Here is a 16,451-nt window from a genome sequence, read left to right as displayed (position 1 = left end):
AATATTTACCGTACCTCAAAACTGTCCCTTTTTCGGAGGGACAGTCCCTCTTTTGACAGCTCAACCCACAGTCCCTCATTTGTACTGGAAAGTCCCTATTTTCTCTGCACTGAACAGCCAGAAAAAGAAACAAAGTTTCTAACTTAATTGGCTTTTAGCAGAGAGCACAGAACAGCTAACAGGTACAAACAAGATACTTTGTAACATGTTTGAGACACAATAAACAGTTTAGATAAGGAGAATTATTTACTTCCAAAATGTTGGGAGGTATGTAATTTACTATGGACACTAACACGACACGTTATGGTTGCTGCTGGCAGTGGTAGTACATGAGGACGTTTATGGACTAGTTAAAACATTATTTGACTAAATCTAGCACGTATGACTCTATGTATAATTAGAATTGCACAGCATATAAAAATACTTCCACCCAAAGTACTATTGGTGTATGCCTTAAACCAACATGGCCACCAGCTAGCATTGCCCTCTCAGCGTTTGACGTCCTGTACCGTCACCACGTGACTTGTCGCGCTGTCAGGATGACGCTGTGCTGGATGATGCTGAGGCCGCGTTCCGTATATTCCTGTCTCGGACACTGAGTGAGACCGGCCCTGGGTTGGGATGGCGGAGTCAGGGAATGTCGTTCGACCGGACGGTGAGTTTAACTTCAATAAGTACATTGGGTTGAAAGGAGACAAGGGCAGCGGCCCCCCCTGACAGTCATAACGGGATGATGAACAGAGTTATAAGCGCAGAGCCCCAGGAGCTGCTCACAGAATGGAATGTCAATTGGAAGGCTGTTGATCGAATGTACCGGGAGATTTGGCTGCATGTGACCCATCAGCTTTCCGGTGCAGACGTATTTAAAGGCTCGGGTTGAATATCCAGGCACAATAAGGATTTGCCAAGGCTGCGTCAATACTGGGACACAACACAAACCGTGGGGCTTTTTGCACAGATAGTTGTCTGTGTGTGTCTCTCTCTCTGTCTGTGTTTTGGGTGACAAACTGCGATCTCTTGCGACTCACATTGAGCGACAGAATAGCCATTAAAGGGAAACTTGCGAAAATGAAAATTTCAACTAAAAAAGTGTGTACCTTTTCTGAAATAATCAAGTTTATCTCCACTATCCCTCTCTCAGCATCTGTCTCTCTTCATTTTGTCTCCATGCAGCAGTTGGGTGTCAGATATTCATTGACAGATCCAATATATCTTTTTGGGGGGGGGCCCTTTCATAGCCGATGTATTAGAGCTAATTCAAATAACCAACTAAAGCACAAACCAGTTCTAACTAAATAACTGACTTTGGCCCTAGATGTAGGGAAACATGATTTCTGGTGATTTTAAAAGAGTGCACTCTTAAGAAATCTTCTAGGCAAAATAAGCCTGTATTAGACTTAACTGTCAATCAAAATCAGACTCCCAACTCCTACATGAAGACAGAATGAAGAGAGGGATATTGAAGAGTATCTTGATTATTTCATAAATGGGTCGGAATTTTTAATTGATTATATTTAGAAAATGTCTGGGCTAAAGTGTCACTAAACTTGTGACACAGTGGTTAGCATTGATGCCTTGCACTACCGAGGGTCCTCTATTCAATTCCTACCTGGGTATAATATCAGCAAGAAGTTTGTGCCTGTGTGGGTTTCCTCCTGCTATTCCAGTTTTCTTCCACACTCCAAAAACATACCCACTGGTTCATTGGCTCTTCATTATCTAGTGTGCGTGAGTGTGGTAGGCTGTCTCTTTTTAAAAATGTGAAATAAAGTTCTGGTTTTCATTTTCAGCTGAGGTGTTCCATCGGTGTTCTTATGCCGTAGTGAATGCTTACTGTGGCCTTGGTCTGAGTGTATTCATTCAGTGATTGTCATGGAGTTGTGTATATGTGTGCTGTTGTATGTATGTTGTGACCAGAAGTCTTTCATCTGGTAGTGATTGTGGCTTGCACTCACAGAGAGTATGCTCTTATCTTTGTGTATCCATGTAGTCTGGCTGTTTGTTTTAAAGAGGTGGTTAACTTTTTTTTTTTTTGCTCAGAAATGGTTTTTATTCAGAAAAAAAAAAACCCAGTAACAGAATAACAGACAGGGGTTAAAAACATTATACAGTGTAACATGCAAGTTACATCCCAAGATATATTAGCCTAGGGCCAATGTTTACCTTGTCCACCCTGCACATGATAGACTTAAGTTAACTTTTAGTATGTTATAGAATGGCCTATTCTAAGCAACTTTTAAATTGGTTTTCATTATTTATTTTATATTGTTTTTTAATTATTTTTCTTCTGACTCTTTCCAGCTTTCAAATGGGGGTCACTGACCCCTTCTAAAAACAAATGCTCTGTAAGGCTACACATGCATTGTTAATGCTACTTTTATTACTCTTCTTTCTATTCATTTCCTCTCCTATTCATATTTCAGTCTGTTATTCAAATCGGTGAATAGTTGCTAGGGTAATTTGGACCCTAGCAACAGTTTGCTGAAACAGCAAACTGGACAGCTGCTGAATAAAAAGCTAAATAACTCAAAAAACCACAAATAATAAAAAATGAAAACCAATTGCAAATTGTCTCAGAATATCACTCTCTGATACATACTATAAGTTATATCAAAGGTGAACAACCCCTTTAAGGCTTACACTCTTCTAATTTCTGTGTGTGCATGAGTAACTGGATGCTCTGGTACGGCTCTCCATTCACAATTATTTTTATGTATGTTCCAGTGTGTTTATCCTGTTGACAAGACTTAGATTTTCTGTGATATTTGCATGGGTGCCAATTAGGAAACACTGGATCCTAGATTTGATTTGGGATTCCGTCAAATTGGAGCCTTTTTTTAGCATTATTCAGATTCCTTTACAACTATGTGAGTTTAGGTCACATTATTAAGGGGATCAATTTTTTTTTCTTTGCCCCTTCTGTTTCCTAACTTGCGTATGTGTGTATGTATTTTAGTGTTCTAGTGTATGCATTCTGCATCATGTGGTGTAATTGCTAAGTAAACTTGCATAGTGCATACAGTTCCTTTAATTTGTATAATTATCACTACCTTGTCACTGTAGTGAAAGGCTTATTCCTTTGAAGTCACATGACATTATTTCCTTCCTGTCATAAGACAGCAGTGCATTCACACTTTGGCCTAAGTGCCAAATATATTAATAAAAAAGCAAAACAGGGAAAAACATTGTGCTTTTTTGACTTGGTTATTGTAAACTACAACAACACAAAGAAAATGTCAATTGCCATTCCGTATTACACCATAGTTACAGGGCCAGTCAACCCCAAAATAAAAAAAAGCATAATTCTAAGCAACTTTCCAATATACATTTAAAAAGTTTCAGCGCTTTTAAAGTTATTCTTCAAAACAGCATTTGCTTAACTCCTGTTGTTACTTTTTAATAATGTTGCAAAATTCTTAGTTCCCCAGCAAAGACAAGTCTGTTAATCAACTGGCTTGTCTTACATTGTATCAGCAGTCTGTGCCATCAGGGCAGACAGTACTTTTACAAATAGCTTAAAAACCGTAGAAAAATTGTAATGAATGTATTACAGGCAGTCCCCATGTTACGAGATAGGGTCTATAGGTTTGTTCTTAAGTTGAATTTGTATGTAAGTTGGAACGGGTATATTTACTTATTAAATGCAACTTAGAAAGATGTTTGACTTAACATAGTATTTTTACCTTTCTCTGCATATTTATCTTTACATTTCTGTTCTCTGCAGTAGACAACACATGCCAGAGGGGGTTGGGTGGTTGTTTTATTAAAGGGGTTATTCACCGTTGAGATCACTGAGATATTCTGAGACAATTTGCAATTGGTTCTATAACATACTAAAAGTTACCTTAAAGGTGAACCACCCCTTTAAAGCTAAATGGTAATAAAGGCCAAGCAAACCACAGTACTATACTGTTTATAAGTGTGAGTAGTATGTAAGTCGGATGTTTGTAATCTGGGGACTCCCTGTACTGCAGAGTTGCTTAGAATTATGATTTCTTTTATTAGGCAAAACATTATTTTTTGGACTGACATTCTCTTTAATCAACCTCAGTCTACTGAGATTAAGATACCTAAGCTACCATAGAGAAACGTTTCAAAACTGTAATTGCTCTTTATTTCTTGAGCAAAGTTCAGTTCTGGATTGAAGAAGATGCAGTGCTTTATTCTCAGCTGCATCTCAAGTACCTGCCATTTGACATCATCTGTGGTAAAATAAGTCCCTTATTAGAGAGGACAAGTGACGAGAAACACTTTTGAAGTGTTCTCTGTTTGTTTAGGATAGCAACTGCCATATTGGCTTGGTGTGACATCACTTCCTGCCTGAGTCTCTCCCTGCTCTCTCATAGCTCTGGGCTCAGATTACTGGAGGAAGGAGGGAGAGCGGAGCAAACTGAGCATCCTCAAGGCCGTGCCCTGGATGTTTAAGCTGAAAACAGGAAGTCTAATACAGAAGTCCATGTGTACACAGTGTAAGGAAAGAAATGTGATGTTTCTTTTGACAGAGGATTCATTTGAGGGTTTACTTGTATATTTATATAGATCTTAATAATAAAGCTTACTTAATTTTAGCCTTCCTTCTCCTTTAAGTACAGTATGTATGTGTGTGTGTGTGTGTGTGTGTATATGTATATATATGTATATGTATATATATATATATATATATATATATATATATATATATATATATATATATATATATATATATATATATATATATATATATATATATAGGCGGTTGCTTCAATTATACACCAGTTAAGAGAAAATGTCAGATTTCATCTTGTAGTTGCTTATCCAAAAGACAACTGAGTAAGAGTACACACATCATTGCCTGAATTCTCCAGTGGGAGAAGAAATATAAATTTTTTGACTATTTCTGACCAGGGACTTCAAGTGGCTCAGGACACCCCTCTCTGGAAATATGTTTAACTCCCTCTTTTACTTGCAATATATAATTTGAATGGCCACTAGCAGAAATTGATCTACCAATATCTAATATTCTAATCTCATATTCATTTATAACAAACAAGGGTTACAGAACAAACATAGGATCTGGGGTCTTTGTTCATAATTAGTGTTTATGGATTTTATTGTGTAGTCAGATTTCATTCATCAAAAACGACAGCTATCATGCTAGATGGAAAAGCAGTTAGGAAAAATATAGAAGGTGGAAAATCTCGGTAGGACCAGGTTCTTACTACTTATAAAGTACTTAGCAAAACACAAACTTGGCTGCACATATCTCTTTGAATTTGATTTAGTAATCCTCATTTGATAAGTGGTTCTTTTTGTTTTGTAGATTTCACCCTCAGTACCAGTTATTCCTACCCTATTTGGGAAGGAGATCATTCTGAAAATCATACATTAAAGGAGACCTGTCAACCAAAAAAATATTTTAAATCCTATTTTATCACATTAGTCAAGAAAAATGAACTTTAATTACACTATATATAAATTATTTGAATCTTGTTTCCTTTAGTCTGGAAATTGATAATTATAGCCAACAGGCAGGAGCCATTTTGTGGGCACAATTATTAAGGCCAGCCTAGTATCATCTCAGAATCTTGTTTGTGCACCAGAATGGGGGACCTGTTGTCCATCCCCATGCACTGGCTACACAATTAAGAGAACGGGGGAATGTGGGGCGAGCAGTGACATCTAATAAGTGATGAATGGAAAGTGAAAGCAATTGTCTGCCCCACCTCTATGTTTAAGGCATAGAGGAGGGGCAGGACTAGGGGAGATTGTGGATGCACACCTAAGGCCAATTTCAAAAAGTTTAAAGCCCTGTCTAAATGATTCAAGTAAATATGCAAGTGCATGTAATTTTGAAACAGGGTTTTTTTGTTACAAAGTTATGATCATAATATTGATAAGCCACCATACCACGTCAAGGTAAAACCCCACATGGTGGTCCCTAACTTATTTATCTTTAGTCATAGTAAAAAAGGAGGGGCAGACAATATTTGATTGACAGCTGAGATTTAAATTATCTTAATTAGATTTCATGTTTAATTTGAAAATGACTTTTATTATAGAGATTTTTGTGTCTGGGTGACAGGTCCATTTTAAGGTGAAAGATTGGTGCATATTTTCTATTTTTTTCCTTTCTATTCTTTCTAAATGATAAGAGACTGCTTTGTACAGATAGGAGATATTGGTCATTGATATCTGTACGCCTATGAAGGAGTGGTAAAGCAATTAAGAGACTATGTGCTGCATGTGTATACCCTCAGTGGTCAGGTCTACAGTGCGCTTTCAGGAACAGTAACATCGAAAATTAAATTGTTTTAAAGAAATAAAAATATAATGTAGTGTTGCCCTGCACTGGTAAAACTGCTGCATTTGCTTAAGAAACACTACTATTGTTTATATAAATAAGCTGCTCTGTAGCAATGGGGGCAGCCATTCAAAGGAGAAAAGGCTCACGTTACACAGCAGATAGCAGATAAGCTCTGTAGAACATATTCGTGTTCTCTGTTATCCAATATTTAACCTGTGCCATATCGCCTTTTTTTTTCAAAAAGCTTGTTTATATGAACTATAGTAGTGTTTCTGAAGCAAACCAACCAGTTTTACCAGTGCAAGGCAACAGTACATGATATTTTCATTACTTAAAAACACTTTCATTTTTTTGTGCTACAGTTCCTTTAAATGCTCCCTAGGCCAGTTCTACAATAAAATTAGCTGTGGAACAGTCTATGGACTTTTAAAGTTCAGAAATCTTGGACACTATAGCGGTTGGGGATGCATGGATTGTTGTCACTCACCTCCTGTATCTTTGTTGTACCTATTTGCATTAGATCATTTGTATTAGACCACTTATCTGTACTTCATTTGTTTCATTTGTATTCTGTACTCGATTGTATTTCTAAAGTTAGATCTAGTTTTAAAATTAGCTACAAAAATATTCCAAATTATAACATAGTCCAAAGTCAAATACCCATACCCATCTCAGAACAGTGAGATGATGGCTGAAACAAGGCATCCCCCTCTGCAGGAGAACAAAGCTGAACTCGTAACAAGTTTATTGGACCTATGTTTTAACACCACTTCAAGCATAAAGATGTTTTTTAATAGACAAGATTGTGGCCATGGGTTCACCAGTGTCTCATATTGTACCTAACCTTTATATGGAAAAGTGGAAAAAAGAGCCATGAATTCTTTTAAGGAAACTGCATCAAGTCGTTGGCTTAGATATTTAGAGGAGACCTGGGTCAAAAGTAAAGTCCATGAGATTCCATCCTTCACTGAACGCGCAAACTCTGTGGACAAAAACAACACATTCACAAGGGAAGATGTGAAAGACCACAAACTGGCATTTTTTTCTGTATGGCGTGTGCACTAACCATACATGGAAATCCATTTGTTTAGGTCACTAAACAAAAAGATCTTTGTGCAATTTGGCCAATTGCGTTGATCTGATATGACCCCCAGCCAACTATTGGATCACAATAGTGTGGCCTATACAAGCCCCAATGGAATTAAATCTACTTGATAAATATCTTCTTTCCTATACTCTTCTGAGTTGGCAGCCTAATATCAGGCTGTGTTGTCTTGCATTACTTAGAGGGGTGGTTCCCCTTTAAGTTAATTTTTAGTATGTGAATTATAAGCAACTTTTCAGTTGGTCATTATTTATATTTTGATAGTGTTTTAATTACTTGTCTTTTCTTTTGAATCTTTCCAGCTTTCAATGGGGGTCAGTGATCCCATCTAAAAACATGCTCTGTAAATCTACAAATGTATTGTTATTGCTACTTGTTATTACTCATCTTTCTATTCAGGCCCCCTCCTATTCACATTCTAGTCTCTTATTTAAATCAGTGTATGATTGCTAGGGTAATTTAGACCAAAATTGGAGAGCTGCTGAATAAAAAGCTAAATAACCACAAATAATTAAAAAATGAAAAGCAAATTGCAAATTGTCTCAGAAATTCTTCTCTGTTATTGAGTCTTGTGGTTTTTTTTCACGCAGCTGCCCTCCAGCAACGTGTTCTAGAGCTAGAAAGGGACAAAGCTGAATTTCTTCGGACAAAGCAATTACTTGAGCAGGAATTTAACCAGAAGAGGGCAAAATTCAAAGAGTTGTATATGGCAAAGGAAGGTAAGATTTTAATTTTTAATGTTTTCTGCACTGGTAATGTGACTTATTAATACTGGTTGCTTGATCATTTGTATTATGGGCTTACTTGTAGTTTATTGCACACACTCTTTTTAAACATATACTAATATCACACAATGTACATTTTTTATGTTTTTATTGTATACTTCTATTAGTTTACATACAGTTTCATAAGAGTCTTTTTGAAGAGAAGTATAATTGTTTGGTTTGCTAAGCCAATTTCTTTTTTTTTTCAATAAGGGCTCAGAATCCCGCAGTTATATGAACAGTAGGTTTCGAAAAGTGTCTAAGGCTATTCTGATATGAATTTTAGTTATAAATATATATAGAATTTCACCCAAGTGTGGCAGAACTTAGCTTTGTGAGATAAACACAAGATTGACTAATTTGGAATAAAAATCGTCACTATTTTAGAAATGTAAATCTCGATTACAGCTTAATAGCCAAATAAAGAAACCCACCTAAGGCAAAATGTTATTAATGTTGGATAAAAAATATCTGTTTCGCTTCATCATAACCTCAATAACTCTCTTTAAAGGAGAATGAAAGGTACAGAGGCTTTTTATTGCCAATAAATTAGCTACAATAGTGCAAGATAGAATGCTACATTTATTCTGTATAATGTTTTACCATACCTGAGTAAATAGCTCTAGAAGCTCTCTGTTTGTTTAGGATAGCAGCTTCAGTATTAGCTTGGTGTGACATCACTTCCTGCCTGAGTCTCTATCTGCTCACTTATAGTTCTGGGCTCAGATTACAGCAGAGAAGGAGCAAACTGAGCATGCTCCTGCCTGGGGCAAGGAAGTTTAAAGGGGTTGTTCACCTTCCAAACACTTTTTTCAGTTCAGTTGTTTTCAGATTGTTCCTCAAAAATAAAGACTTTTTTCAATTACTTCCCATTATTTATTTTTTACTGTTTTTCCAAAATCCAAGTTTAAAGTTGAATGTTCGTGTCTCTGGTGTTTGAGCCTCAGTAATTCAGGCGCAGACTCTAAACTGTTACAATTTTGCAACATTTAGTTAATACATTTCTCAGCAGCATCTCTGGAATATTAGTTACTATTGTATCAATTTTAACAGTTGCCTGTAATGAAACCCAGAGATTCTGCTCAGCAGGGAAAAAGATAAGAAATGTATCAACTAAATGTATCCATTTAGAACAATTTACAGGGTAGGTGAAAATGACACTTTACACTTCAATATTAGAAAAACTGTAACACATAGATAATGGAAAGTCATTGGAAAAAGTCGTTATTTCTGATGATCTATCTGAAAACAACTAGTTGTGTGAAGGTGAACCACCTCTTTAACCCTTTCCCTGCCAGCCGTTTTGTCCTAGATGCGAACATCTACTGCCAAGCAGTTTTTAGATATTTTGCACTCTTTCACTTTAAGGGCCTTTCCTGGGGTGGTCTTTTAGTTAACCCAGGAAAACAATATATTGTTTTTTTCAGGACAACCTGAACTTTCACAATATGCAAGAATTTTGGTGTAATTCTACTTCTCTAAAAAAATATTGGATTCTAAGTGTCAAATAAAATGAAAAAAATCATGTTGCACGAAGAACAATCACATATATCAGAAACATCATTCATTTTACGTACGAGAACACAGCTGATTTAGAAAGGTCTATGTCTCCTGAACGCGACAATACCAAATATATATAGTTTTATGGAGATTTCTCACTTGTATAGCTCAAAATCTACAAGCAGTACACAACCAAATTTCCAAAGCAACACTCCCCAAACGGCATACTTTTGATTTCAAGGCCAAACATTCCACTAACAGTAGGTTTACCCAAGAAAACTACCCATTACTAGAAAGAACAGATTCTGGTGAATCAAAAATGGGTAGAAATATCTTTGTACTCCAAACCACCAAGTTGCAATTGTTTCCTAAAGTTATAGTGTTTTATAGAAATTGGTGAATTTTTTGAAAAATGACCTCAAAGCTTCCACTCTACAGCAACATATCTCCCACACATCATTAGGTATCAATGTAAAACACCCCAAATATAAAATCCTGGGTCCACTGAACAGTTTGATGCCCAATATGAATAGATGTACCCAAGCACGTGGCATAGGAGGCCCCAAAAGGAACACCCCCCGTTTGTTCTGTAATTTCAGATACTGCAAAATCAACACATTTTGGGGGGGGCAAAAGTAGAAAACAGTAAGTTCACCCCAGAAAACCATATATTTTCGGAAAGTACACATTCCAATGAATCCAAATTGGGTATGCATGTCTTTCTACGCCAAAGTACCAAGCCGCAAATCATTCCTAAATTTGGTGATTTAGGTGACATTTCCAAAAATCACCTCAAAATATCTACCCTGCAGCATCGTATTACACACATACTTTTAGGTATCAAGACAAATCACCCCAAATATGAAAGCCTAGGGTCCTCTGAACAGTTTGATGCCCAATATGTATAGGTGTACCCAAGCATGTGGCATATAGGGGCCCTAAAATGAAGACCCCCATATAGTCTGTCATTTCAGGTACTGCAAAATCAACACATTTACATCGATTTGGGGGGGGCAAAAGTAGAAAACAGTAAGTTCACCCCAGAAAACCATATATTTTCGGAAAGTACACATTCCAACGAATCCAAATTGGGTATGCATGTCTTTCTACGCCAAAGTACCAAGCCGCAAACCATTCCTAAATTTGGTGCTTTAGGTGACATTTCCAAAAATCACCTCAAAATATCTACCCTGCAGCATCGTATTACCCACATACTTTTAGGTATCAAGACAAATCACCCCAAATATGAAAGCCTAGGGTCCTCTGAACAGTTTGATGCCCAATATGTATAGGTGTACCCAAGCAGGTGGCATACAGGGGCCCCAAAAGGAAGACCCCCATATAGTCTGTCATTTCAGGTACTGCAAAATCAACACATTTACATCGATTTGGGGGGGGCAAAAGTAGAAAACAGTAAGTTCACCCCAGAAAACCATATATTTTCGGAAAGTACACATTCCAACGAATCCAAATTGGGTATGCATGTCTTTCTACGCCAAAGTACCAAGCCGCAAATCATTCCTAAATTTGGTGATTTAGGTGACATTTCCAAAAATCACCTCAAAATATCTACCCTGCAGCATCGTATTACACACATACTTTTAGGTATCAAGACAAATCACCCCAAATATGAAAGCCTAGGGTCCTCTGAACAGTTTGATGCCCAATATGTATAGGTGTACCCAAGCATGTGGCATATAGGGGCCCTAAAATGAAGACCCCCATATAGTCTGTCATTTCAGGTACTGCAAAATCAACACATTTACATCGATTTGGGGGGGGCAAAAGTAGAAAACAGTAAGTTCACCCCAGAAAACCATATATTTTCGGAAAGTACACATTCCAACGAATCCAAATTGGGTATGCATGTCTTTCTACGCCAAAGTACCAAGCCGCAAATCATTCCTAAATTTGGTGATTTAGGTGACATCTCCAAAAATCACCTCAAAATATCTACTCTGCAGCATCGTATTACCCACATACTTTTAGGTATCAAGAGAAATCATCCCAAATATGAAAGCCTAGGGTCCTCTGAACAGTTTGATGCCCAATATGTATAGGTGTACCCAAGCACGTGGCATATAGGGGCCCTAAAATGAAGACCCCCCCTTGTATGTTCTGTCATTTCAGGTACTGCAAAATCAACACATTTACATCGTTTTGGGGGGGGCAAAGGTAGAAATAAGTAAGTTCACCCCAGAAAACCATATATTTTCGGAAAGTACACATTCCCACGAATCTAAATTGGGTATGCATGTCTTTCTACTACAAAGTACCAAGCCGCAAACCATTCCTAAATTTGGTGATTTTGGGGACATTTCCAAAAATGACTTCAAAATTTCGACCCTGCAGCATCGTATTACCCACATTCTTTTAGGTATCAAGACAAATCACCCCAAATATGAAAGCCTGGGGTCCTCTGAACAGTTTGATGCCCAATATGTATAGGTGTACCCAAGCACGTGGCGTATAGGGGCCCCAAAACGAAGACCCCCATATGGTCTGTCATTTCAGGTACTGCAAAATCAACACATTTACATTGTTTTGAGGGGGGCAAATGTAGAAAAAAGTAAGTTCACCCCAGAAAACCATATATTTTCGGAAAGTACACATTCCCACGGATCTAAATTGGGTATGCATGTCTTTGTACTCCAAAGTACCAAGCCGCAAACCATTCCTAAATTTGGTGATTTTGGGGACATTTCCAAAAATGACTTCAAAATTTCGACCCTGCAGCATCGTATTACCCACATACTTTTAGGTATCAAGACAAATCACCCCAAATATGAAAGCCTGGGGTCCTCTGAACAGTTTGATGCCCAATATGTATAGGTGTACCCAAGCACGTGGCGTATAGGGGCCCCAAAACGAAGAACCCCATATGGTCTGTCATTTCAGGTACTGCAAAATCAACACATTTACATTGTTTTGAGGGGGGCAAATGTAGAAAAAAGTAAGTTCACCCCAGAAAACCATATATTTTCGGAAAGTACACATTCCCACGGATCTAAATTGGGTATGCATGTCTTTGTACTCCAAAGTACCAAGCCGCAAACCATTCCTAAATTTGGTGATTTTGGGGACATTTCCAAAAATGACTTCAAAATTTCGACCCTGCAGCATTGTATTACCCACATACTTTTAGGTATCAAGACAAATCACCCCAAATATGAAAGCCTGGGGTCCTCTGAACAGTTTGATGCCCAATATGTATAGGTGTACCCAAGCACGTGGCGTATAGGGGCCCCAAAACAAAGACCCCCATATGGTCTGTCATTTCAGGTACTGCAAAATCAACACATTTACATTGTTTTGGGGGGGGCAAAGGTAGAAAAAAGTGCGTTCACCCCATAAAACCATATATTTTTGGAAAGTACACATTCCTGCGAATCCAAATTGGGTATGCATGTCTTTGTACTCCAAAGTACCAAGTCGCAAGCCTTTCCTAAATTTGGCGATAAAAGCAACTGTTTTTACATTTCTGAAAATCGCCTAAAAATATTGCAATTGGCCGCATTTATCTCACCCAATTTCTTACATACAATTGTAAAACACCATAAATATTGATGCCAAGGGTCTACTGAACAGTTTGATGCCCAATATGCATATATATACCAAGGCAGCTGGCATGTGCGGACCCCAAATAAAAATAGTGAATATGAGTTTTCTCCGCTGCCGATTCGCCTTCTGTGAACATAGACCCTTGACTTCATATTATTTGCCTCAAGACCCTCCTAACAGCAATGACCCCCCAAAACCATACATTTTTGGAAAGTACACATTCTGCCGATTCCAACAAAGATAACGACGTCTTTCTACACGAAACTACCAAACTGCAAAGCTTTTCTAAACATATAGGTTTTTACAACATTTCTGAAAATCGCCTAAAAATGTTGCAGTTTGCCGCATTTATCGGACACAATGTTTTACGTACAAAGAAAAATCTCTCTAAATATGGACGTCAGAGGTCTAATAAATAGTTTGATGCCCAATATGTATAGATTTACCAAAGTATGTGTTGTGTATGGACCCCAAATGAAAAACGTGCCTATGAATTTTCACGCTAGCCAACTAAGCTGCAGAAAAGAGAACCCTAACTGTACGTTATGTGCCGTAAGACCCCCAAACTGTAAAAAGACCCCCAGAAACCCATATATTTTTGGAAAGCACATATTTTGGCGGATCAAACTAAGTAAAATCTATCTTTCTATACCAAAGCACCAAACAATAACAATAACAATAATGCAGGGCTAAAATTGCAATAAAACCACAAAAATAGCGTAAATCAATGAAATAACAAAATAATTGTTCTGACAGCGTAATTAGTGGCCGAAATCGATTATCCAATAGTCACGCTGCCAAAATAACACGTTTTTAGGCAAAAAAACAAAAGATAACAGTATAATGAATTCGTAAAAAAAAAAAAAACACCTGTTTGTGTATACATATTTGTGCACTAATAAGTTATCTGAGTGTGCAAATACATGTAAATAAGTGTAAATAAGTGTAAATAACTGTACAAAAGGGACCAAGTGTGCTAAAATTAAAAAAAAAAAATTTAAAAAAATTCCAATCTTTACTAAAATGCATAAATGTACTGTAAGTATGTGTAGGTGCAGGTAAGTGTGAAAAAAAAACGTGCACTTACCGTTTTTGGAGCAGGAGAATCGCTGTCTTCTTTGGAGGAGTCCTGGCAGCGTGTCTGCAGAGTTGCTGCGCAGCAGGAAGTGCGTGGGCGGCTCTGCAGGCAGGAAGAAGGTGAGTGTAGTAGCAGACGCTCCATGCGATGCGTCTGCTACTTTGAAGTCGGATCTGCGACAATCGAGTCGCAGATCCGACTTGACAGCCCCCCAGCCTCGTTGCCTAGGGGGCTGTCTTCTCTCCCCACTCTCTGCGGAGGCGGCAAAAGCCGCCGAAGCAGAGAGAGCGCTCAGCTGCCAAAGAACGTACAATGTACGTTCTTGGCAGCCTGAGCATTTGCCTGCCAGCACGTACGCCGTACGTGCTTGGCAGGCAAAGGGTTAAGCTGAAAACAGGAAGTCTGATACAGAAGCCCATGTGTACACATTAGAAGGAAAGAAATGCTGTGTTTCTTTTGACAGAGTACTCAGAGCAGCATTACTTTAAAGGGGAACTAACTACTGACAAATTATTGTACCCCATAGCAATGAAGATTCAAATCCCCAAAAGATGTTTTAGAGACGGAAAAAATAACCTTGAAAACTCAAATTTTTCTGTGGAAAACATAACTCGAACCTTAATAAATCTAGCCCCCAGTATCTTATGCAATTTATGTAGGTAATCTACAGCTGAATACACATTAGCTCAATGAAATGATGAAGGTCACTTAGAATTGGGCCTTGTGAGATCTATGCTATACTTTTAAATGTTTTATCTCCTTTATCTAAAATGGTTTTTTTCCCTGGAAAGTGACCTGACAGGTTTTTGCAGATGATTATGTACGGCTGCAAGGGTTGTAATGTTCTTGCATATTTAATAGCTTTGTGTGACTATTTTTTAATGCATTCTGTGGTTTACTAATTAAAATGGTGTGTGTTTTTTAATTGCGTATGAAGTATTGGTTTGATTACTATACTGTTTGCTGTTGCAGGTCTTCTGACAACACAATATTGTATATCTAGTTATTTCACTTGTTAGTATTAGTAATAATTTAGGGCTTTCCTATTCGGTAGTCATGTTCACTACTTATCATTAGTGTGTGTCAATTAGGCCCAGTTAGGTAAAAGGTTTAATCCCTGATATAATTAAAACAAAGAAGTATAAGGTTTAATATATGAATGCATGTCTTGCATAAATTCATTGAATAACAACCTATAAATAGCAATGCAATAAATAATGCTCTTTATTTAATTACTTCTCATTATAGTATAGTATACCCAGGTGCAGAATCAGCAAGGTATAGTCCTGCAGTGGGTCGGGTACCCGCAAAAACCTGCGGTATCCTGTGGGTTGCGGGTAAAAGTTCCGGGTATGGGTAAAGACGCGGTTCTGCAGGTCACGGGTCGGACCGCGGGTCTTCTCAATAGCGATATTTACTCCTTTTTTCTGGCCGTGTCTACTTCCGATGATGTCACTTCCGGTTTACAATGACAGCACTTCCTGTTTCACTCCCCCTTTTCTGATCATGTCTACTTCCGATGACGTCACTTCCAGTTTACAATGACAGCACTTCCTGATTCTTGATGGTCAGCATGTCCGGGTTGCACATAAGGTACTTGTGGGTAGGGTCGGGTAGCGGTTCCAAGCAGGTAAGAATCGGTTCCAAGCAGGTTGCCGATTGCAGGTACGGGTCGGGTACAGGTCCCAAAAAATGGACCAGCGCAGGACTCTACAGCAAGGTATAGCAACAATAGTGCAGTTTCTTGTCCATGAAAGCCTGAGCCGGGATTACAAGGTGCTTGTACTTGCACTTGAGTTTACTTTAATAAGTTGCCTTTAAATTCACAGACCTTTTTGCACAGGTAGGTTCATTTGTGACTGATCAAAGCAATGTTCTGTGCTTGGTTGGCCAATCAGGTTGATGGCAAAAAAACAGACTGACCAATTACCTGATTCGTGTATGTGGTTATCATCTGACCAAAATTGTAGTTGCACCTGTTTCACCACACTTTTTTTAATTTGTGATCTGAAATCTTGGATAAGTCCATATTGGCCATACATGTGTAGTGCTAGTTCCAACCATTCCATGTATCCGTGCAACGAATAGATACATTGAAACTGACACATTAAATGGCCAGCTCAAAATGTAAAAATGTGTTTAATAGTCCTGTGCCTTGCT

The 16,451-nt window shown here is 37.9% G+C and overlaps 1 protein-coding gene across 2 annotated transcripts in view; it reads left to right on the top strand.

The window, feature by feature from the left end:
- The first annotated feature begins 454 nt into the window (after nt 1–454).
- The window catches only part of rabep1.L (rabaptin, RAB GTPase binding effector protein 1 L homeolog), a 42,118-nt gene continuing 26,121 nt past the window's right edge, over nt 455–16,451 (top strand). For both annotated transcript variants that reach the window (XM_018247010.2, XM_018247009.2), the window contains exons 1-2: nt 455–655; nt 7,979–8,107. In XM_018247010.2, coding sequence (XP_018102499.1) covers nt 622–655; nt 7,979–8,107 — 163 coding nt within the window. In that variant the 5' untranslated portion in view covers nt 455–621. The remainder of the gene's footprint in view (nt 656–7,978; nt 8,108–16,451) is intronic.

This window comes from Xenopus laevis, chromosome 2L (genome assembly GCF_017654675.1).
Source record: "Xenopus laevis strain J_2021 chromosome 2L, Xenopus_laevis_v10.1, whole genome shotgun sequence".
NCBI classification, from domain to species: Eukaryota; Metazoa; Chordata; class Amphibia; order Anura; family Pipidae; genus Xenopus; species Xenopus laevis.
Note: the sequence above shows the minus strand (reverse complement) of the source record. Positions and strands in the feature narration are given on the sequence as shown.